Source organism: Lithobates pipiens, unplaced genomic scaffold (genome assembly GCF_037356315.1).
Source record: "Lithobates pipiens isolate NorthernLeopardFrog02 unplaced genomic scaffold, aLitPip1_a1.2 Scaffold_18, whole genome shotgun sequence".
Taxonomy (NCBI): Eukaryota; Metazoa; Chordata; class Amphibia; order Anura; family Ranidae; genus Lithobates; species Lithobates pipiens.
In genome coordinates, this window is record NW_027507758.1 from 637,421,584 (window position 1) to 637,443,860 (window position 22,277).

Here is a 22,277-nt window from a genome sequence, read left to right on the forward strand (position 1 = left end):
ACTTTCGGGCCCTACCTGCTATACATTACCGTATAATACGCGTCAGCGTATAACACGCATCCAAAGTTTAGGAGGGAAGTTTGAGGAGAAAAAAACTTTACATTTAAATGCCCATCAATGCAGCCTTGTCAGTGTCATTTGCAGCCTTGTTGTCATTGCAGTCTTGAAGCTTAAAAATGGTGCCGCAGAGATACAGAGTCCTGTGTATCTTTGCGGCTCTCGGGTCTGCTCGCAGTCCCGAGCGGAGCCCAGAGTAGCCGAGTATACTTGGCTCGGCTCACAGTCACAGACATCCCAACTAGGGATGAGCTCCAGCGTATTCGCACACTCCACGTGCAGAGCCTGTCAGGAAGTCGATGCAGCGCTGCGCGACTCACAGGCAGTGAGACATTGCCTCGATGTGTGCTGCGTTGCGCTGACTTCCTGGCGGGCTCTGCACATAGAGTGTGTGAACAAGCCGGAGCTCATCCCTAATCCCAACCTGCAAAAACTAATTTCAGGGAGGTGACGCAACAAGACCCCCCACATGACACATTAATATATGTGTGAACATTTTCTGTGTATGTGTGTATAATGTCACTCATATGCAGCCTATATCACATATATACACACCTCATATCACTCACATACAGCCTAAGTAGGCTGTGTGTGTGAGTTGTATATGTGTAAGACACGGTACAAGAGAATCAGAGACTGCAGACAGGGTACAAGGGAGGATCAGAGACTGCAGACAGGGTACAAGGGAGGATCAGAGACTGCAGACAGGGTACAAGGGAGGATCAGAGACTGCAGACAGGGTACAAGGGAGGATCAGAGACTGCAGACAGGGTACAAGGGAGGATCAGAGACTGCAGACAGGGTACAAGGGAGGATCAGAGACTGCAGACAGGGTACAAGGGAGAAACAGAGACTGCAGACAGGGTACAAGGGAGGGTCAGAGACTGCAGACAGGGTACAAGGGAGGGTCAGAGACTGCAGACAGGGTACATGGGATGGTCAGAGACTGCAGACACGGTACATGGGATGGTCACAGACTGCGGACACGGTACATGGGATGGTCACAGACTGCGGACACGGTACATGGGATGGTCACAGACTGCGGACACGGTACATGGGATGGTCACAGACTGCAGACATGGTACATGGGATGGTCACAGACTGCAGACAGGGTACATGGGATGGTCAGAGACTGCAGACACGGTACAAGAGATGCTCAGAGACTGCAGACACGGTACAAGAGATGGTCAGAGACTGCAGACACGGTACATGGGATGGTCAGAGACTGCAGAATACGGTACATGGGATGGTCAGAGACTGCAGACATGGTACAAGAGATGGTCAGAGACTGCAGACATGGTACAAGAGATGGTCAGAGACTGCTGATATGGTTGAACTCAGTGTACATATATATATAGTATTGCAGGACTGTGACACTCTATTTAAACTGGTTCTGCAAGATCAAGTCAGTAATCCTTCTTTGAAAAGTGCAACCAAGGGACAAGGCAGCAGCACATTTAATTTCCAAAATAACATTTTTATTACAAACAGTGATCTCGTCAGGATTAGTGGAGGGCAGTAAACAGTTAATGGGTCTGTGACACTTCTAGCCTGAATCAGCAGGAAATCCTTCACAAAAACATGTGCAGCACATAGAGAGCTCTGGCTAAATAGCTGAGCTGAAATGGTTAACAATCAACCAAGTGTGACCTGTCACTGGACACACTACGCTGGGGGGCTGCAGGGTCTTCCAGAGATCTGATCAGTGTGCAGCTATAAAGAAAAAACAAAGATTACAGAGGGAGGGGGGGGGAGGCTGATCAGTAACTTTGCACTGTCTAAAGACACATTTGTGGACACTGACCAGCCAGAACTACATGTGACTGTGCAGCACTCCCCACCATCTTCTTCCCATTCAGCCAGAATGATGTGTGTGCTCAGTGCTGCAGGATCTTCCCATAGTCATACCTTCCTTTGCTATGTCCTCCTGGGGCTTCAGGTACTGTGCATCTCCCTCCCAGCTCCCCCATTCACCACCTGTGTAGTCCAATGTGGCGGGCTGGAGAGGGGGAGGGGAGTTACACTCTGCTTCACAATACACTGACTTGCTCCACCAGCCCTCACTGTTACACATTTCCTCAGCTCCGCCTCCTGTTCACAGCACAGCCCCGCCCCCGCTTCTCTCGCTGTTCCAAATCTCCTAGGCTAGCAGCTGACAGTGTCCCTCTGAGTGACAGGTTCTGCTCTGTATCTTGGCAGGGCAGCGGGGCCCCCTATTGGGCGGGGCCCCTGGGCTTGAGCCCAGTCAAGCCCAATAGTAAGTCCGGCCCTGCAGGTAGGTATTTAGGTTCGCCGCAGCTTTTTATAGCACCAGGGACCCCCATATACTACCGCATAAAGCCCCCTGATTGCCCCCTAGTTAACCCTTTCACCAGTGATCACCATATAACTGTTACAGGTGACGCTGGTTGGTTAGTTATTTTTTTATAGTTTCAGGGCACCCGCCATTTATTACCTAATAAAGGTTTAACCCCCTGATCACCCGGCGGGTGTCATTTGTGACTGTAATAACTGTTAGGGCAGTTAGGGTTAGCCCCCTTTAGTTCTAAGGTACCCCCCTAACCCCCCCAATAAAGGTTTAACCCCGTGATCACCCCCCGTCGCCAGTGTCACTAAGGCTGGGTTCACATTGCAGCGGTTTATGAGAACGGATGTGATTCGCACCGCACTGCAGTGCAAATCACATCCGATCTCTGTGCGATTCGAGTTCAGCCATACAGATAGTATGGCTGAATTCGTGTCGCACCCACCGCACCCGCCGCAAACTCGCACGGGACCCTTTTTTTGGTCCGCAGCAGAATCGGATCGCATGGGTGTTCACACCATGCGATCCGAGTTTGCAGATCGCACTGCGATATGCGAACTGATCTGGGGGTGTCATTAACATTTCACTGACACTCCCAGCAGTTCGCATAGGGCAGTGTGAACTGCCGCCGGGAGGCATGCGATGCGGGAACCCGCCGCGCATTCGTGGCGTTCCCACATCGCTCCAGTGTGAACCCAGCCTAATAAGCGATAGTTTTTCTGATCGCTGTATTAGTGTCACAGGTGACGCTAGTTAGGCAGGTAGGTATTTAGGTTCGCCGCAGCTTTTTATAGCGCCAGGGACCCCCATATACTACCGCATAAAGCCCCCTGATTGCCCCCTAGTTAACCCTTTCACCAGTGATCACCATATAACGGTTACAGGTGACGCTGGTTGGTTAGTTATTTTTTTATAGTTTCAGGGCACCCGCCATTTATTACCTAGTCTCACTAGTGTACCCCTAAATTTAGGGGTGTCTACTTTCCAAAATGGGGTCATTTGGGGGGGGTTTGTGCCATCTTGGCATTTTATGGCCTTCAAAACTGTAACGCCCTTAGAAAGCCTGCTTGGTTTTCGGGGCCCCGTACGTGGCTAGGCTCCCAAAAAGTCCCACATATGTGGTATCCCCATACTCAGGAGAAGCAGCAGAATTTATTTTGGGGTGTCATTTCACATATGCCCATGGCATGCGTGAGCAATATATCATTTAGTGACAACTTTGTGAAAAAAAAAAAAAGTTTGTAATTTTCCCGCAACTTGTGGCAAAATATAAAATATTCCATGGACTCAACATGCCTCTCAGCAAATAGCTTGGGGTGTCTACTTTCTAAAATGGGGTCATTTGTGGGGGTTTTGTGCCATCTTGGCATTTTATGGCCTTCAAAACTGTAATAGGTAGTGAGGAGTGAAGTCAAATATTTACGCCCTTAGAAAACCTGAAGGCGGTTCTTGGTTTTCGGGGCCCCGTACGCGGCTAGGCTTCCAAAAAGTCCCACATATGTGGTATCCCCGTACTCAGGAGAAGCAGCAGAATTTATTTTGGGGTGTCATTTCACATATGCCCATAGCATGTGTGAGCAATATATCATTTAGTGACAACTTTGTGTAAAAAAAAAATAAAAATTTTTTTTTTGTCATTATTCAATCGCTTGAGGCAAAAAAATAAAATATTCAATGGGCTCAACATGACACTTATCAATTTCCTTAGGGTGTCTACTTTCCAAAATGGGGTCATTTGGGGGGGTTTTGTACTGCCCTGCCATTTTAGCACCTCAAGAAATGAGATAGGCAGTCGTAAACTAAAAGCTGCGTAAATTCCAGAAAACGTACCTTAGTTTGTAGATGTGACGACTTTTGCGCAAACCAATAAATATACAATTATTGACTTTTTTTTTACCAAAGACATGTGGCTGAATACATTTTGGCCTAAATGTATGACTAAAATTGAGTTTATTGGATTTTTCTAATAACAGAAAGTAGAAAATATCATTTTTTTTTCAAAATTTGCGGTCTTTTTACGTTTATATCGCAAAAAATAAAAATCGCAGAGGCAATCAAATACCATCAAAAGAAAGCTCTATTTGTGGGAAGAAAAGGACGCAAATTTTGTTTGGGTACAACATTGCATGACCGCGCAATTACCAGTTAAAGCAGCGCAGTGCCAAATTGTAAAAAGACCTCTGGTCATTTACCAGCAAAATGGTCCGGTCTGAAGGTGGTTAAGGACGATAAAATAGTTAAACGATGGGAATCGGATCTCTCTTTAGACCTCACCCCTGCTGAATGGGAACGTATATTCACACTTATTCACAAGGGCTCAGTCAACGTCTCAACTCAGGAGAACAGATATAAACTGTTCTCCAAGTGGTATAGGACTCCCGACAAGGTTCATCACTTCCACCCATCGATCCCACCAACCTGTTGGAGATGTCATGCTGCACATGGCACCCTATTCCACATTTGGTGGGACTGCCCTCTTATCCAGTCATTCTGGTCCAAAATCCATCAACGGATCTCCCACATTACCACCCGCACACCGACTTTCTCACCCGCACACTACCTTCTACATCATACCCCCGAACCTCTTTGCTCATACAAAAAGTCTCTTTCACTACACCTCATCAATACGGCCAACCTCTGCATCCCCATTCTGTGGAGAAACACTGCCCCCCCATGGTAGACGATTAGATCCGTAGGGTGGACAGAACAGCTGACATGGAAAAGCTCATCTGCCAAGCAAACAACAACCCAACCTAATTTTCTGCTACGTGGTCCTGCTGGCTACATTATAGGAAACTCACTATTCTGAGCGCACCCCCTGCTCCCCCTCCACCTTGAACTCCTACCAAGCACTGCCTCGGGAGGTCGTAAGTGGACCTCTCACACCATACACCCAATCGCCCTTTATTAAGGGTACAGGTATTTCCCTACACGGTCACTGGAATCCCCCCCTGGAGAATTCCACATCTCCTCGGAACTCACTGACGGACCCTATTATACCGTCCTAGTTTGCACTATTGGTTTACTCATCTCATGTCCCCTCCCATTCACAGAAAGGTCCCGAAAGGGGTGAATGGTGCCTGGGAAGGCTGCAGATGGTGCGCATGTATGCAACCCCCTTACATGTCCCGATGCGCACATTCAGCGTTCATCACCATTACTGGCAACTCTGGCCATCTAAAACACCATGTCTGCAAACCACATCGCACAATCTATCTTCTATCTTCACCCTATGATGATTCTCATTCCATGTTTTCTCTGTGGGGTTTTTACATCTTCGTGTACTGCTTCTCTCTTCTCCATTCGTCTACATGTGTTCTTCTTGCAATGGAATGTATGCTTAGTTATGACAATACGATATATGTACCCTGATTAATGATTTTATTTTTTATTGACATGCTTGTCATTGCTACTCTATTAACCTACTAAAACTCAATAAAAGTTATTTGAAAAAATAAATAAATAAGTACCGATAAACAATTGGCCAATATTTTTGCAAAGATTTTTAAGTCAACATTGAGCAAGAATATGGACCTATAATTGCTAACCGGAGTTGGATTCTTTCCTTCTTTGGGGTTTACATTTATGTGTGCTTCCAACTTGCCAAGACGGCCTTTCGGATTGGACCCTAGTGAGTTGAAAGCGGACAAAAAAGGGACAGTGAGAACATCGGCAAAAATATTGTAGGACATCAAGAAGCCGTCAGGGCCAGGACTCTTTCCTATATTGAGTTGTTATAAAGAAAGGGCTAGTTCCTTGTGATAGGACGGTTCATATTTTGTAAGTCCTCTCTAGAAATAGGATTTGGACTATATTCTGTTAGGCCGAGATGAGTTCTTGCCTCGATATTTGGTCAGTCCAAGCCCTTGTACACACGGTCGGAGATTCCGACAACCAAATCCGTCAGATTTTGTCTGTCTGATTTTGTCCGACGGATCTTGTCCGAAACTGTTGCATACACACGGTCAGAGAAATTTGTCGGAAAATCCGATCTTTCAGAACGTGATGATGTAATTTCGTTACAATGGAACTATGTTCAGGCTAGTAGCCAATAGCTTTGATGTAGGAATTTGATCTAAGCATGCGTGGCACTTTGTCTGATCGGAATTCTCTACACATGATCGGAGTATGTCCGATCGGACCAGTTTGTCGGAAAATATTTCCAACATGTTGGAAAATTTGGTTCGACAGAAACAGTCCGATGCATACCACACACAGTCGGATTATCTGACAACGCGGTCTAATAGGACACATTCCGACAGATTCTCCTACCGTGTGTACGGGGGCCTAGAAGGTGAGTTTGGTCTTATGTTATAAAAATTTGCTATATGGTCCATTGAGGCTAGAAGACGACCCTCCGAGAATTTAATATGTTGGATTGTGGTGGCCGCTTTTTTAGATTGTAGGGCTCTCGTCAACTGCTCTTGTTTCCTTAATCTTGGAACAGATTTTTGGATATATTTACATCTTAACGTCTGTCCTAGTGAGTAGTTATTTTAGTAAGTCCTTAAAAAGATTTATAAGCACGTGATTTTTTTTATGTGAAGCTTTCAGCACACGGATGCAGTCTGTTAAAGCATCTAAATGTGCCGATCTATCCTTCCTCTTCTGTGAGTCCAGTCTTCAGTTTGGTCTCTTGGTTGTTCTCCCCCCATCCTCACTCTCTGACCTCTGGTGGGGCTCAGCCCCGCTGTTATTCATGACTAAATCATGGATTAAATAAGGAAGTGCAGGACTTCTTGTGTTGGGAAGATGGCAATGAGTGATAGAGGGGGAGGGGACACTCGTCCTATAATCCCCTCATCACTGTCACTCCTATAAAAGACAGTTCTCGTTGTTTCCTCCCTCTCTGACTAAGGTCCATGAATAAAGAAATGATCTGGTAGGAGATCAGAGGACCCATTTACTAGTTACCTTGAGGGGGGAATTGTAAGATCCTCAGAGACAAAGCTGCCTGATGTGGGCGGAGTTCTGGTTTAGGGGAACCAATCAGCTGATGTCTAGTAATAATCTTTGTATTTCTATTTTAGTAGATGGACGGGAGATGAGGAAAACCTCAAAGGATTGTCTCACTTTGTCTCCAGACTGTAAAGTAGAAGATGAGGACATCACACAGTATAGTCCAGGAGAAAACCCGACTACCTCAAATGTCCATCCGGCACCACACAGTGTAGATGGACCATCGTATTCCTCTTATCCTGAGGAACCTCAGGAGGCCGTCCTTCCAACAGAGAAGAGCTTTTCCTGTCCTGAGTGTGGGAAATGTTTTGTAGAAAAATCAGAACTAGTAAAACATAAACGATCTCACACAGTAGAAAAGCCATATTCCTGTTCTGAGTGCGGTAAATGTTTTTCAAAGAAGTCCCATATTCCCATACATCAGAGATCCCACACGGGGGAGAAGCCGTATTCCTGTCCTGAGTGCGGGAAATGTTTTTCAGACAAGTCCAGTCTTTACAGACATCAGAGATCTCACACAGGGGAGAAGCCACATTCCTGTCCTGAGTGCGGGAAATGTTTTTCAAAGAAGTCCCATCTTTCCATACATCAGAGAGCTCACACAGGGGAGAAGCCGTATTCCTGTTCTGAGTGCGGAAAATGTTTTTTAGACAAGACCAGTCTTTACAGACATCAGAGATCTCACACAGGAGAGAAGCCGTACTGCTGTCCTGAGTGCGGAAAATGTTTTTCAGACAAGTCTAGTCTTTACAGACATCAAAGGTCTCACACAGGGGAGAAGCCACATTCCTGTCCTGCATGCGGGAAATGTTTTTCACTGAAGTCTGATCTTTACAAACATCAGAGATCTCACACGGGGGAGAAGCCGTATTCCTGTCATGAGTGTGGGAAATGTTTTTCAGTGAAGTCCAGTCTTTCCAGACATCAGAGATCTCATACAGGGGAGAAGCCGTATTCCTGTCCTGAGTGCGGGAAATGTTTTTCACAGAAGTCCAGTCTTCTTACACATCAGAGATCTCACATGGGGGGAACAGCCACACTCCTGTCCTGAGTGTGGGAAATGTTTTTCAGTGAAGTCCGATCTTTCCAAACATCAGAGATCTCACACGAGGGAGAAGCCGTATTACTGTCCTGAGTGAGGGAATTGCTCCTCACTGAAGTCCTGTCTTCCTGTACATCAGGGATCCCAAATAACCCTCGAGGTGTATTAGTGCCTTGAGTGCGGGAAATGTCTTCTATATTAATGTTGCTGGACATCACAGCTCTCATGTGGGGAAGAAGCACACCCTGATATACACCTCAGATATACTCCATGGCTGATCTTCCTCATGTGTTGGCCATTGATAGCAGTAGAAAAATAAAAATGGAATCATTACCTTTCATTGGCTGAGTGCATTTTGTGGTGTAAGATTTCACAAACACTTATGCCGCGTACACACGATCAGACTATCCGGCGGACTTAGTCTGGCGGACAAACCGCCGGAAAGTCCGCTGGACTTTCCAAACGAGCGGACCTGCCCACACACAACCGGACTTTTCCGGCGGACCAGATCCGCCGGACTATGGCGGGAGTCTGCCATACTTTTGAAATGAACGGACTTGCCCACACAAGGTGGAAAGTCCGTTCATTTTGAACGCGGCTCCAGGTAGACGGGACTAGCAAAGGAAGTCAATGTCGCTGCCTCCATCTGCGAGATTGACACCTCGCTGGCCTAGTCACCTGGTATGGACTTAAAGGGGAAGCCCTACGCCGAAAAAACGGCGTGGGGGTCCCCCCCCCCAAGGTCCATATAAGACCCTTATCCGAGCACGCAACCCGGCCGGTCAGGAAAGGGGGTGGGGACGAGCGAGCGCCCCCTCCTGAGCCGTACCAGGCCACGTGCCCTCAACATGGGGGGGTGCTTTGGGGAAGGGGGATCCTGCGGCCCCCCCACCCCAAAGCACCCTGTCCCCATGTTGATGAGGACAAGGGCCTCTTCCTGACAACCCTGGCCGTTGGTTGTCGAGGTCTGCGGGCGGGGGCTTATCGGAATCTGGGAAACCCATTCACCTGGTGAAATAAAAATAAAAAAACACCACACAGGAGTTTAAAATTTATTGCTAAGCTCTGGGGGTCTTCTTCTGTTTTGGGGGGTCTTCTCGCCGGACTCCTACACTATCTTCTGCTAGATCTTTTACTAGCGGTGGAGCCCAGTTTTCTTCTTCGTCGCCACCTGGGGGCCTTCTTCCGACTTCGGGGGTCTTGTCCCCCTCTTCGGTTCTTGCCGGGCCTCCACTCCTTCTTCCAGCACTTTTAATAGCGGTGGCCCGGTCTTCTTTCATCGTCGCTGCCTTCTCTCTTCTTCTTCTTCCTCGAGATGTTGACTCGCCGCGCTCTCTCCGGCCGCAATGACAGGAACGCGTTGTGCGGCGACTTATATAGGGACAATGGGCGGGGTCACCAGGTGATGTCCCCGCCCCTTATGATGTCACAGTCCCAGCATCCTCTGTGACATCATAAGAGGCGGGGAAATCACCCGGTGACCACGCCCATTGTCCCTATATAAGCAGAGCAACACGTCCCTGTCATTGTGGCAGAGAGAGCGCCTAGTCAACATCTCAAAGAAGAAGAAAAGAGAAGGCTGCGACAACGACAGAAGACCAGGCCACCGCTAGTAAAAGAGCTGGAAGAAGGAGCGGAGGCCCGGCAAGAAGAACCAAAGAGGGGAACGAGACCCCCGAAGTCGGAATAAGAGGCGGCGGCACCAGAAGACCGGGCCACCGTTAGTAAAAGGGCTGGAAGAAGAAAGCGGGGGCCCGGCAAGAAGAACCGAAGAGGAGGACAACACCCCCCGAAGTTGGAAGAAGACCCCCGGACGGTGACGAAGAAGAAAGCAGGGGCTCCTCCGCTAGTAAAAGAGCTAGCAGAAGATAGCGGAGGAGTCCGGCAAGAAGATCCCTGGAGCTATGCAATGAATTATTTTAAACCCTTGTGTGGTTTTTTTTTTTACATTTATTTTCACCAGGTGAATGGATAGGGGTACATTGTACCCCATACTCATTCACATAGGGTGGGGGGCCAGTATCTGGGGGCCCCCTTATTAAAGGGGGCTCCCGGATTCCGATAAGCCCCCCGCCCACAGACCCCAACAACCAATGGCCAGGGTTGTCGGGAAGAGGCCCTTGTCCTCATCAACATGGGGACAAGGTGCTTTGGGGTGGTGGGGCCGCAGGGCCCACCCCCTTCCCCAAAGCACCCCCCCATGTTGAGGGCACGCGGCCTGGTACGGCTTAGGAGGGGGGGGGGGCGCTCGCTCGTCCTCACCCCCTTTCCTGACCGGCCGGTTTGCGTGCTAGGATAAGGGTCTTATATGGACCTTGTGGGGGACCCCCACGCCGTTTTTTCGGCATAGGACTTTTCCCTTTTAAGTCCATACCAGGTGACGGGGCCAGCGACGTGTCAATCTCGCCGCCTTCGGCGGCGACACTGACCTCCTGCGCTAGCCGCGTTCAAAATGAACGGAATTTTCTCCGTGTGCGTTCATTTCAAAAGTCCGGCGGACTAGCACACAGACGGCCGGTTTGAGTCCGGCGGACAATTTTTGAGTCAGAACTACTTTCTAAGTCCGCCGGACTTTTGAGGGAAAAAAAAGTTCACCGGAGCCCACACATGGGCGGATTGTCCAGCGGACTCTGGTCCGCCGGATAGTCTGATCATGTGTACGCGGCATTAGAGGTTTATTTAAAAAAATAAATTGTTGAACAAATGTTGCCAGCATTCACCCAGCCATGATGAATATCGAATGTATTTTTTTTCATACTGATTTTTTGTCTCCATCTAGTGGCCATAATCGGGTATTACATTATTTTTACTGATTGAGGTATTTCATAAAATATACAGTTTCATGGCCACTAGATGGAGCTGACAATCATAGGAAATCACTGTGTTCAATTAGGGTTATAATTTGTAAGAGCTGAATTCATTTTTTAACAGTAGACCCCTTCGTTTCCTCTGTTAGGCAGGTTTCATACTAATATCTGAGATCATACTCGTACTTATCAGTACAGCACACACTGAAGGATAAAAGTTAACCACTTGCCGACCAGCCACCGTCATTATACGGCGGCAGGTTGGCTTCCCTGCGCAAGTCGCCGTAGCTGTACGGTGGCTGGTTTAAGCGGTATAGGGGCCGCCCTCTTGCTGCATGACGTAGGAGCCAATGCATGTGCCTGGCGGTCGTGATGTCCACCGGGCACCCGCGATCGCTCCTGACAGAGACAGAATGGAGGTCTGTCAATGTAAACAGACAGATCTCCGTTCTGTCAGGGGAGTAGAGATTGATCGTCTGTGCCTAGTAATTAGGAACAGCGATCGGTCTCCTCCCCCAGGCACTCCCACCCCCACAGTTAGAACACACACTGAGGGAACACATTTAACCCCTTGATTGCCCCCCGGTGTTAACCCCTTCCCTGCCAATGATATTTATTAGTAATCAGTGGTTATTTTTAGCTCTGATTGCTGTATAACTGTCAATGGTCCAAAAAATGTGTCCTCCGCAGTGTCGCAGTACCACTAAAAATCACAGATCGCCACCATTACTAGTAAAAAAATAAATAATAAAAAGGCCATAAATCTATCCCCTATTTTGTAGACGTTATAACTTTAGAGCAAACCAATCCATATACACCTATTGCGATTTTATTTACCAAAAATATGTAGAAGAATATATATTGACCTAAACTGATGAAGACATTTTTATTATTATTTTTTTATATATTTATTATAGCAAACAGTAAAAAATATTGGGGGTTATTTACTATAGACAAATCCACTTTGCATTACAAGTGCATGTGGAAGTGCAGTCGCTGTAGATCTGAGGGGGACATGCAAGGAAAAAACAGCATTTGAGCTTGCACATGATTGGATGATAAAATCAGCAGAGCTTCCCCTCATTTCAGATCTACCCCTTAAATTTACAGCGGCTTTACTTCCAAGTCCACTTGTAGTGCAAAGTGCATTTGCCTTTCGTAAATATCCCCTCATTGTGTTGTTTTTCAAAATTGTCTGTTTTTTTGTTTGTTTATAGCGCAAAAAATTAAAACCGCAGAGGTGATCAAATACCACCAAAATAAATGTTTGTGGAAAAAAAAAGGACATCGATTTTGTTTGGGTAGAGCGTCGCACAACCGCGCAATTGTCAGTTAAAGTAACGTAGTGCCATATCGCAAAAATAGGCCTGGTCAGGAAGGGGGCTGAAGTGGTTAAAGTGTATGTAAGCCCCCACCTTGTAAAACAACCCATTCAGTTTAACGGATTCCTGTCCGCCATATATTGAGATGACGTACAGGTGGGATTCACTCCCGTTCTGCGAGGACATCATACCTCACCTGCGGGGGTGCGCTGCTTGGTGATTGGTGGTGTGCCGTGTCCCTGGGACACACCTCCTCACTGATCATGGTAAAAAATGTATGATATAGGTTTTTTTTTTACCATGTGTCCCTTCACAGCTGATCATAATTAGCTGCTCAGCTGTCGGCTATTTGCTAGCTCCTATCTCTCCACAATTACTCAGCTGTTGATGATATCCTGCTTGTCAGTCCTGCCTACTTAAGCCGTCCAGTCCAGAGGAGCTCTGCCTTCGCCTTGGTCAACATCACAGAAACTATCTCCTGCGATCCTGTTCAAGACCAGAGATGAGCTTTATGTTCGAACATCGGGTGTTCGCCGAACAGCGAACAATTTTGGGTGTTCGCAGCAAATTTGAAAGCCGCGGAACACCCTTTAAAAGTCTATGGGAGAAATCAAAAGTGCTAATTTTAAAGGCTAATATGCATGGCATTGTCATAAAAAGTGTTTGGGGACCCGGGTCCTGCCCCAGAGGACATGTATCAATGCAAAAAAAAGTTTTAAAAACGGGCGTTCTTTCGGGAGCAATGATTTTAATAATGCTTAAGGTGAAACAATAAAAGTGAATTATTCCTTTAAATTTTGTAACTGAGGGGTGTCTATAGTATGCCTGTAAAGTAGCACATATTTCCCGTGTTTAGAACAGTCTGACAACAAAATGACATTTCTAAAGGAAATAAAGTAATTTAAAACAATACACATAACCGTTCATTGATAAAAGCGGCACGGGGATTTCCCCACAGGGGAAAAAAAATAATGTGTTGGGGTCCCCCTAAATTCCATACCAGGCCCTTCAGGTCTGGTATGGATATTAAGGGGAACCCTGCGCCAAAATTTAAAAAAATGGCGTGATGTCAGAGGGGCGTGGTCATCCCTCTGACATCACAGGGAAAGCCATAGGGAAGTCCCCGTGCCCTCAACCACCCCAAAGCACCTTGTCCCCATGTTGATGAGGACAAGGGCCTCTTCCCGACAACCCTGGTCGTTGATTGTCGGGGTCTGCGGGCGGGGGCTTATCAGAATCCGGGAGCCCCCTTTAATAAGGGGGCCCCTGGATACCGGCCCCCCACCCTATGTGAATGAGTATGGGGTGCAATGTATCCCTACCCATTCACCTGTAAAATAAAGTACAAAAAAAACACAACACACAAGATAAAATAGTTTATTGCACAGCTCCGGGGGTCTTCCGTCTTCAGGGGTCTTCTCGCCGGACTCCTCCACTATCTTCTTTTAGCTCTTTTGCTAGAGGAGGAGCCCGGCTTTCTTCCTCGCCGCGGCCTCTTCTTCCAACTTCAGGGGTCTTGTCCCCCTCTTCGGTTCTTCTGCCGGGCCACCGCGCCTTCTTACAGCTCTTTTACAGGCGGTGGCCCGGTCTTCTGTCGCCGCCGCCGCCTTCTGTTCTTCTCCTCAGATGTTGCTTGTCGCTCGCTCCGCTCACAATGACGGGGACCGGGCGTGCGGCGACTTATATAGGGACATCACCGGATGATGTCCCCGCCCATTATGGTGTCACAGTCCCAGAGGATGCTGGGACTGAGACATCACAATAGGCGGGGACATCATCCGGTGATGTCCCTATATAAGTCGCCGCGCGTCGCGCCGGAGCCATTGTGAGCGGAGGGAGCGACGAGTCAAGATCTGAAGAGAACATAAGAACAGAAGGCGGCGGCGACGACAGCCGCGACAGAAGACCAGGCCACCGCCTGTAAAAGAGCTATAAGAAGGCGCGGTGGCCCGGCAGAAGAACCGAAGAGGGGGACAAGACCCCCGAAGTCGGAAGAAGAGGCCGCGGCGAGGAAGAAAGCCGAAGACGGAAGACCCCCGGAGCTGTGCAATAAACTATTTTATCTTGTGTGTTATGTTTTTTTTGTACTTTATTTTACAGGTGAATGGGTAGGGGTACATTGTACCCCATACTCATTCACATAGGGGGGCTCCCGGATTCTGATAAGCCCCCCGCTCGCAGACCCCGACAACCAACGGCCAGGGTTGTCGGGAAGAGGCCCTTGTCCTCATCAACATGGGGACAAGGTGCTTTGGGGGGGGGGCAGCCCCCCTTCCCCAAGGCACCCCCCATGTTGAGGGCACGCGGCCTGGTACGGCTCGGAGGGGGGGGGGCGCTCGCTCGTCCCCCCTTTCCTGGCCGGCCGGGTAGCGTGCTCGGACAAGGGTCTGATGTGGACCTGGGGGGAACCCCCGAGCTGATTTTTTTTTGGCGTTGTGGTTCCCCTTTAAGTCCATACCAGGTGGCGGGGCCAGCGATGTCTCCTTCGCGGGCCCCGCCTACCTGGAGACGCGCTCGAAATGAGTGTACTTTCCTCCACGTGTGTGGGCGAGTCCGTTCATTTCAAAAGTAGGGCAGATAGTACGGCGGACTTAGTACGCCGTATTAGTCCGCTGAAAAAGTGCCGTGTGTGGGCAAGTAGCTCGTCGGGAAGTCCACCAGACTAAGTCCGTTGGATAGTCGGCTACGTGTGTACGCGGCATAAGTTGCCCTTCTTTGTACTCGCTCCATATCCTATCCTATCATCTACTAGGACCCCCAGGTCCTTTTCCATCCTAGATTCCCCTAGAGGTTCTCCCCCCAGTATATAGATTGCATTCATATTTTTGCCACCCAAATGCATTATTTTACATTTGTCTACATTAAACCTCATTTGCCTGCTTTGTCTTTCTCTGGTCACCGGCCTTTTGTTGAACGGAATTTTTTGTTTTGGTTTACATCAACTGTTTGTTATTCATTGTACAAGATATGGTTATGCAGTTCACCCTTGTGCCTGCATATGTGGACATTATTCTCTGTCTTCTGTAATGTTTCTGCTATAATCTATACTCATTTCCGCTTATTGAATTTTCCAATGCTCAATTATATTGTATTTGCTTTGAAAATTAATAAAAATTACAATTATAAAACCTCATTTGCCATGTAGTTGCCCACCCCATTAATTTGTTCAGATCTTCTTGCAAGATTTCCACATCCTGCAGGGAAGTTATTGCCCTGTTTAGCTCTTAGTATCATCCGCAAGTACAGAGATTGAGCTGTTTACCCCATCCTCCAGGTGGTTTATGAACAAATTAAACAGGATTGGTCCCAGCACAGAACCCTGGGGGACCCCGCTACCCACCTCTGACCATTCCGAGTACTCCCCATTTATCACCACCCTCTGAACTCGCCCTTGTAGCCAGTTTTCAATCCATGTACTCACCCTATGGTCCATGCCAACGGACTTTACTATGTACAGTAAACGTTTATGGGGAACTGTGTCAAATGCTTTTTCAAAATCCAGATACACCATGTCAACTGCCCTTCCTTTATCAAGATACACCACGTCTACGGGCCTTCCTTTATCTAGATGGCAACTCACCTCCTCATAGAAGGTTAATAGATTGGTTTGGCAAGAACGATTCTTCATGAATCCATGCTGATTACTGCTAATGATATCGTTCTCATTACTAAAATATTATATATATAGTCCCCATCCAGACACATCCCTTGTCTGTTACTGGATAATGTCCCAGAATTCCCAGAATCCTCCTCACCTCTCCTCCATCATCTCTCTGGTGACTTCTAGAATCTTCTTTGTATTTCTCTATTCTATCAGGGAGGGAGGTGGAGGCAATGTGATGGTCATATGATCTCCAGACTTCACAGGAGGAAAACTCTAGATCTGAACACAAATAGTAAAATTGTAATGATATTCCCAGAATCCTCCTCACCTCACCATTCAGGTCTCTGTTTTATTAAAGCCCCACTTCAGTCTGAGGTATAATTTACCCACACACCACATAGGTTAAAAACGTGTTGCAGGCATTCTAATGTCATTACATACAATGCAGGACCAACAGTCCTACTTTGCTAGTGAGGATGCCAACGGTCCGCCCACATCCTAAGATCAGCAGAAAAAAAGCCGAATGGAGGGACATTGGGAGGAGGCGCTGTGAGGTCGGTGTGATGTCATAGGACATACAATCATTGTTCCTGGGTGCATCCTTCCTCTCCTAAACTACCATACAGAAATCTGTCAGGAATGTGTGAAAGTAAGCTCTCATGTGATCAGGTGACGTGCGGAGGAACGGAGTGTAAATAGCAGACGATTTTCTCCAGAGCTCCTAATGGTGAGGATGGATTTTGCAGAGTGCTGGTGCCAAGTTTCCGCCCCCCCCCCCCCCCCCCCCCAGGATCACTGCAGGTGTGGAGAAAAGGTGTGTAAGAGGATATGGAGGAGAGATGAGGAGGAGATCCAGGAATCAGGATAAAGGTCAGGACAAGCAACAGACGAGCGCATCCAAGAGATGAAGCCGGGGTCACTACACAGAAAATCAATCCAAGGAAACAACAGGCAGGACGAGGAATAGTAAGAAGAAGCTCAGAGACAAATGAGAATATTGCTTAGTGTCATGGTTATGCAATAGAGTTGGTCTGCTTACCTGTTTCCATATGTTCATCTCTAGAGACCAGCCGACCCTCACCTGACTGCTTTTGTAATCCATCCTCTGGCATGACTCCACCCTAGCTCCTATCAGAGAACTCTATATTAACCTGTGCACTGCAGGCCAACCCTGCTGATCAACCTTTGTGTGTTTCTTTGTGTGTTTAGCTTCCTGTTACCTGCCGTGTGCTCTTCTGTTTTTCCGTTACCGACTTTGGCGTGTCCTTGACTATCCCTGTTTGCCTGTGATCCTGACCTATTGGCGTGTCCCTGACTATTCCTGTCTGCTTGTGGCCCCGACCTTGGCTTTATCCCTCACTATCCCTATCCTCCTGTTGCCTACTGTGGGTGCGAGCTGGGGGACCCTGGGGGTCGCGACCTGGAGCCAGTTGCAGCCAAGTCCATCCTCACCAATAGAGCCTCTGGTGAACACCTGCTGGCTCTTAGACTCCGCGCCCAGGGAATCTTAAACTCTAACCTCGGTGGGATCTGTCTCCCGTCCGCAACAGTCAGCCTTAGGGTCCACAACCTTGCGCTGCACTTCTGATCCCTACAGTGTGCATCTGTCACCTCGCCTCAAGGTGACCTGACACTTAGCCAATGGGAGATAATCTCAGCATGATTTACATAATGAAGGGAATGAGGAAATCACTTAAGGCAGGGCTTGAAAAATTTGCTTTCAATCTAGGAGCCAACTTAAAAAGTTAGGAGACAGTTTTTATTAGTATAGCGTAGGGTGTCAGCACCCGGGGCAAGGTAAGTAATTTGTGAGGGGCAGAATGCAGGACATGGGGTGCAGGGGAAGGGTAGAGTGCGCAGAATGCTGGACATGGGTTGCGGGGTGCAGAACACAGGAAATAGGGTTTAGGACATGTGCTACAGGGTGCCAAACATGGGGTGCAGAATATGGGGTGAAGGGTGCAGGACACAGGACATGTGGTGAAGGGTAGGTCACCACAGGACATGGGGTGCAGGACAGTAATATAATCCCCCCTCCCACTGTGTCCTCCTGCATGTCCTGTACATCTCCCCCAGCAGTGTGTGAGAGCAGAGTGGATGGAGAGGACATCTTGTGTACATAAAGCAGCATGTCCCTCCCTGGCTGGTCTCTTAGCTGGCTGCTTTGCAGGCTTGTCCTGGTTCCTCCTGTAAGGACTCTGTAGTTCTGTTTCTCAGCACCTTGTGGGGATCTTTGTGGCAGTGCCGAGGTGGCGCCATGTTGAAAATTCGGTCCCGCTCCCTGTTCTGCCGGAGGACTCTGCAGGGACACAGGCAGCTGTGGGTGGAAGCAGGAGCCGATGGTGACAGTAATGCGGCAGCGAAAAGGAGAAAGATTGGCAGCGGGAGCTCAGTGAGATGAGTCCTCTCATGCCAATGTCCTGTCCAGTCGATCTCTGACTTCACAGGTCGGGTGCCATCATCTCCTCCTCCTCCCCTCACCCTCCCGCCTGGCCCCGCTTCGAGCCACATTCCTGTCTGAATAATGTGTTCGGGTTTCAGGCAGAAACATTATTCAGACCAACAGTGAGAATGGGCTGACAAGAGCCCAGGGGCCAGGACACCATTTCTAGTCACCATGGTGACCTGGGATTTGTTGTGCCCTGACTTAAGGTGACCATAGATACATGGAAATTCAGATGGTGCAGCAGGGATCAATCACATTTCCATCCATGTGTGGTCACTGCCGGGTAAAAGTCACTCCATCAGCGGCTGCAGCCAATAGCTTCATCACTGATCTGTGTATTCTGAGAGCGGAGGAGTGCCCCCCATTGTCAGAATACAATAGTGCAGCGGGGAGGATTCTCCCATCCCCCTCCAATGTGTAGATGGGGGAATCACTTCCGTTTTTTCCTCTCATCCCTGTGCAGAACACAGGAAATAGGGTTTAGGACATGTGCTACAGGGTGCCAAACATGGGGTGCAGAATATGGGGTGAAGGGTGCAGGACACAGGACATGTGGTGAAGGGTAGGTCACCACAGGACATGAGGTGCAGGACAGTAATATAATCCCCCCTCCCACTGTGTCCTCCTGCATGTCCTGTACATCTCCCCCAGCAGTGTGTGAGAGCAGAGTGGATGGAGAGGACATCTTGTGTACATAAAGCAGCATGTCCCTCCCTGGCTGGTCTCTTAGCTGGCTGCTTTGCAGGCTTGTCCTGGTTCCTCCTGTAAGGACTCTGTAGTTCTGTTTCTCAGCACCTTGTGGGGATCTTTGTAGCAGTGACGAGTTGGCGCCATGTTGAAAATTCGGTCCCGCTCCCTGTTCTGCCGGAGGACTCTGCAAGGACACAGGCAGCTGTGGGTGGAAGCAGGAGCCGATGGTGACAGTAATGCGGCAGCGAAAAGGAGAAAGATTGGCAGCGGGAGCTCAGTGAGATGAGTCCTCTCATGCCAATGTCCTGTCCAGTCGATCCCTGACTTCACAGGTCGGGTGCCATCATCTCCTCCTCCTCCCCTCACCCTCCCGCCTGGCCCTACTTCGAGCCACATTCCTGTCTGAATAATGTGTTCGGGTTTCAGGCAGAAACATTATTCAGACCAACAGTGAGAATGGGCTGACAAGAGCCCAGGGGCCAGGACACCATTTCTAGTCACCATGGTGACCTGGGATTTGTTGTGCCCTGACTTAAGGTGACCATAGATACATGGAAATTCAGATGGTGCAGCAGGGATCAATCACATTTCCATCCATGTGTGGTCACTGCCGGGTAAAAGTCACTCCATCAGCGGCTGCAGCCAATAGCTTCATCACTGATCTGTGTATTCTGAGAGCGGAGGAGCGCCCCCCATTGTCAGAATACAATAGTGCAGCAGGGAGGATTCCCCCATCCCCCTCCAATGTGTAGATTGGGGAATCGCTTCCGTTTTTTCCTCTCATCCCGCTGGCTGAACGATAAAACTGAACCATGTATGGTCAGATTTGGAAGCAAGATATGTTAATCATTAGTGATGAGCTCCGGTGTGTTGGAAACCCCACATTCCCGATCCTGCTAGGAAGCCGACACTGCAAAGCGCTAATCACAGGCAGTGAGACATTTACTGGTCTGCAGATGCACAGATCGGGAAATGTCTCACTGCCTGTGATTAGCGCTGTGCAGTGTCGGCTTCCTGGCGGGATCAGGAACATGGGGTTTCCAACACACCGGAGCTCATCACTATTCATCATCAACTGATCCTCCCTGAAGGGGTTATTCTATATGCCCACACTATATATGTGTGTATCATCATCTGCTGGAGATAAAAGACATCACAGTGACTATGGAGGAAGAGGACGGACATGACGGGGGGGTTACTGGGTGTAAATAGAAAATAAGATCTTATTACCTCCTCTGCTGCCACTTCCAGCAACGTCTTCTCTCTACTTCCCCCCGACTCACCTCTCACCCGGAACTTCCTTTCTTCCATAGTCTTCGAGAAGGGTGTCACGTCACATTCGGCTACCCATCACATTTTGCTACCTGCTGGAATGTGCATGCGCGACGCTGCCATATGCGTTCCAACACAGGGCCCCTTGTGGGCTCGCTTCGTTCGCCGCGCTTCGGGCATGGCCTCACTTCGCTTGTCATAATTATAATCTAACTCTATGTCCACTTGGATGATGGGGCTTGAACCTGGACTAAGGGATAGAATGCATATGGTGGCGTTGCGCATGAGCAGTCCAGCGGATAGCCAAATGTGATGGGTCCCATATGTGACCAGGCCATTTTTTGCGCTACAAAACTGCATTATTTGCATTATTATTATGCTGTACCCAAATAAACTTGATGTCCTTTTTTTCCCCACAAATAGAGCTTTCTTTTGGTGATATTTGATCACCTCTTTGGTTTAAATTTTTTGCACTATAAATAAAAAAAGACCAACCATTTTGAAAAAAGAACAATATTTTTTACTTTCTGCTATAAAACATATCCAATAAAAATCGAATTTCATCCATTTAGACCAATATGTATTCTGCTACATAAAAAAAATCCCAATAAGTGTATATGGATTGGTTTACGCAAAAGTTATAGTGTCTACAAATTATGAGATAGATTTATGGACTTTTTATTTTTTCTTCAAAAGTTTTTATTTTGGAACAAAAAAGTTATACATATGACAATGATATCATGTACACAGAAGGAAGAGTAAAGGGCCGTACACACGATCGGACTTTTTGACAACAAACATGCAAATTAGCTGTTTTGGAGCAACATCCGACCGTGTGAACGCTCCATCGGACAAACCTTTTCCGTTTTCATATGACTTTTGTTGGCTGTGTGAATGGACAAACTTTTTGACAACATAAGTCTGATGGAGCAAAGTATGATCGTGTGTATGCAAAACCATCTGAATTTTGTACAAGGTACAAACATGCATGCTCAGAACCAATGCAAAAGATCAGACAACAATACAGAAGTTGACCAAAGGTGGCGCTGGAGTAATTGAACGTCCTCTTTTGAAGTGTCATCAGTACGTTGAAACGTCACTACGTTCGTGTTTGTTGCCTAAAAAGTCTGATCGTGTGTATGCAATACAAACTTGTGGACTACGTCCTTTGCACAAAAGTCCACGGGAAAGTTTGTACAAAGTTTGATCGTGTGTATGAGGCTTAAGACACATAACAGTTGCAGATAGAGCAACAACAATGACAAATACCAGTGATCCTGTCCAGATAACCTGACTATACCGTCCGCCGATGTGTAATGAAACATATGCCATCAGACGGGAGGAGGATCCCACATCCTAAGGCACCCCAAGAGGGAGCAATCTGTGCGGGAAGGGGGATCTCCGTCCTCCCCCATCAACCTAGACCCCCACCTTCAAAGATAGAGATAACACTGGGGTTTGAGCAACCAAACAAAACTAGGCTGGGACTGAGTAACTTAAGCTCTGTCCAACATATGGAGCTGTAACCTTCTGAGCTTGTGAAAAGTTGTGGAGGGGGGAGGGTGGAAAGAAAAGGGAGAAGGAACAGAGAGAGAGAAAAGCTTTGCATTTAGAGCCAAGATTCCATTATACTGGTGGTGTGAAATACCCACGTGTTGGTCCCATGGGCTCCAGATGGTCTCAAATTAGTTGGTCGTGTCTAGCAATATACTGGATAGCTTTTCTTGTGACATTATCCAGGAAATTTTCCTCTTAGTGGCCCAGAGAGGTACT

General features: G+C 47.9%; 2 protein-coding genes across 2 annotated transcripts in view; one reads left to right on the forward strand and one right to left on the reverse strand.

The window, feature by feature from the left end:
• LOC143986894 (gastrula zinc finger protein XlCGF66.1-like) overlaps positions 1-20,504 on the reverse strand; it is a 373,036-nt gene extending 352,532 nt beyond the window's left edge. Inside the window, exon 1 of the mRNA XM_077485300.1 lies at positions 20,463-20,504. The gene's annotated coding sequence lies outside the window, so the exon portion shown is untranslated. The remainder of the gene's footprint in view (positions 1-20,462) is intronic.
• Positions 1-22,277, forward strand: part of LOC143986896 (uncharacterized) — a 237,087-nt gene that overhangs the window by 97,084 nt on the left and 117,726 nt on the right. The window contains 2 exon segments of the mRNA XM_077485302.1: positions 7,393-8,345; positions 8,347-8,439. Coding sequence (XP_077341428.1) covers positions 7,393-8,345; positions 8,347-8,439 — 1,046 coding nt within the window.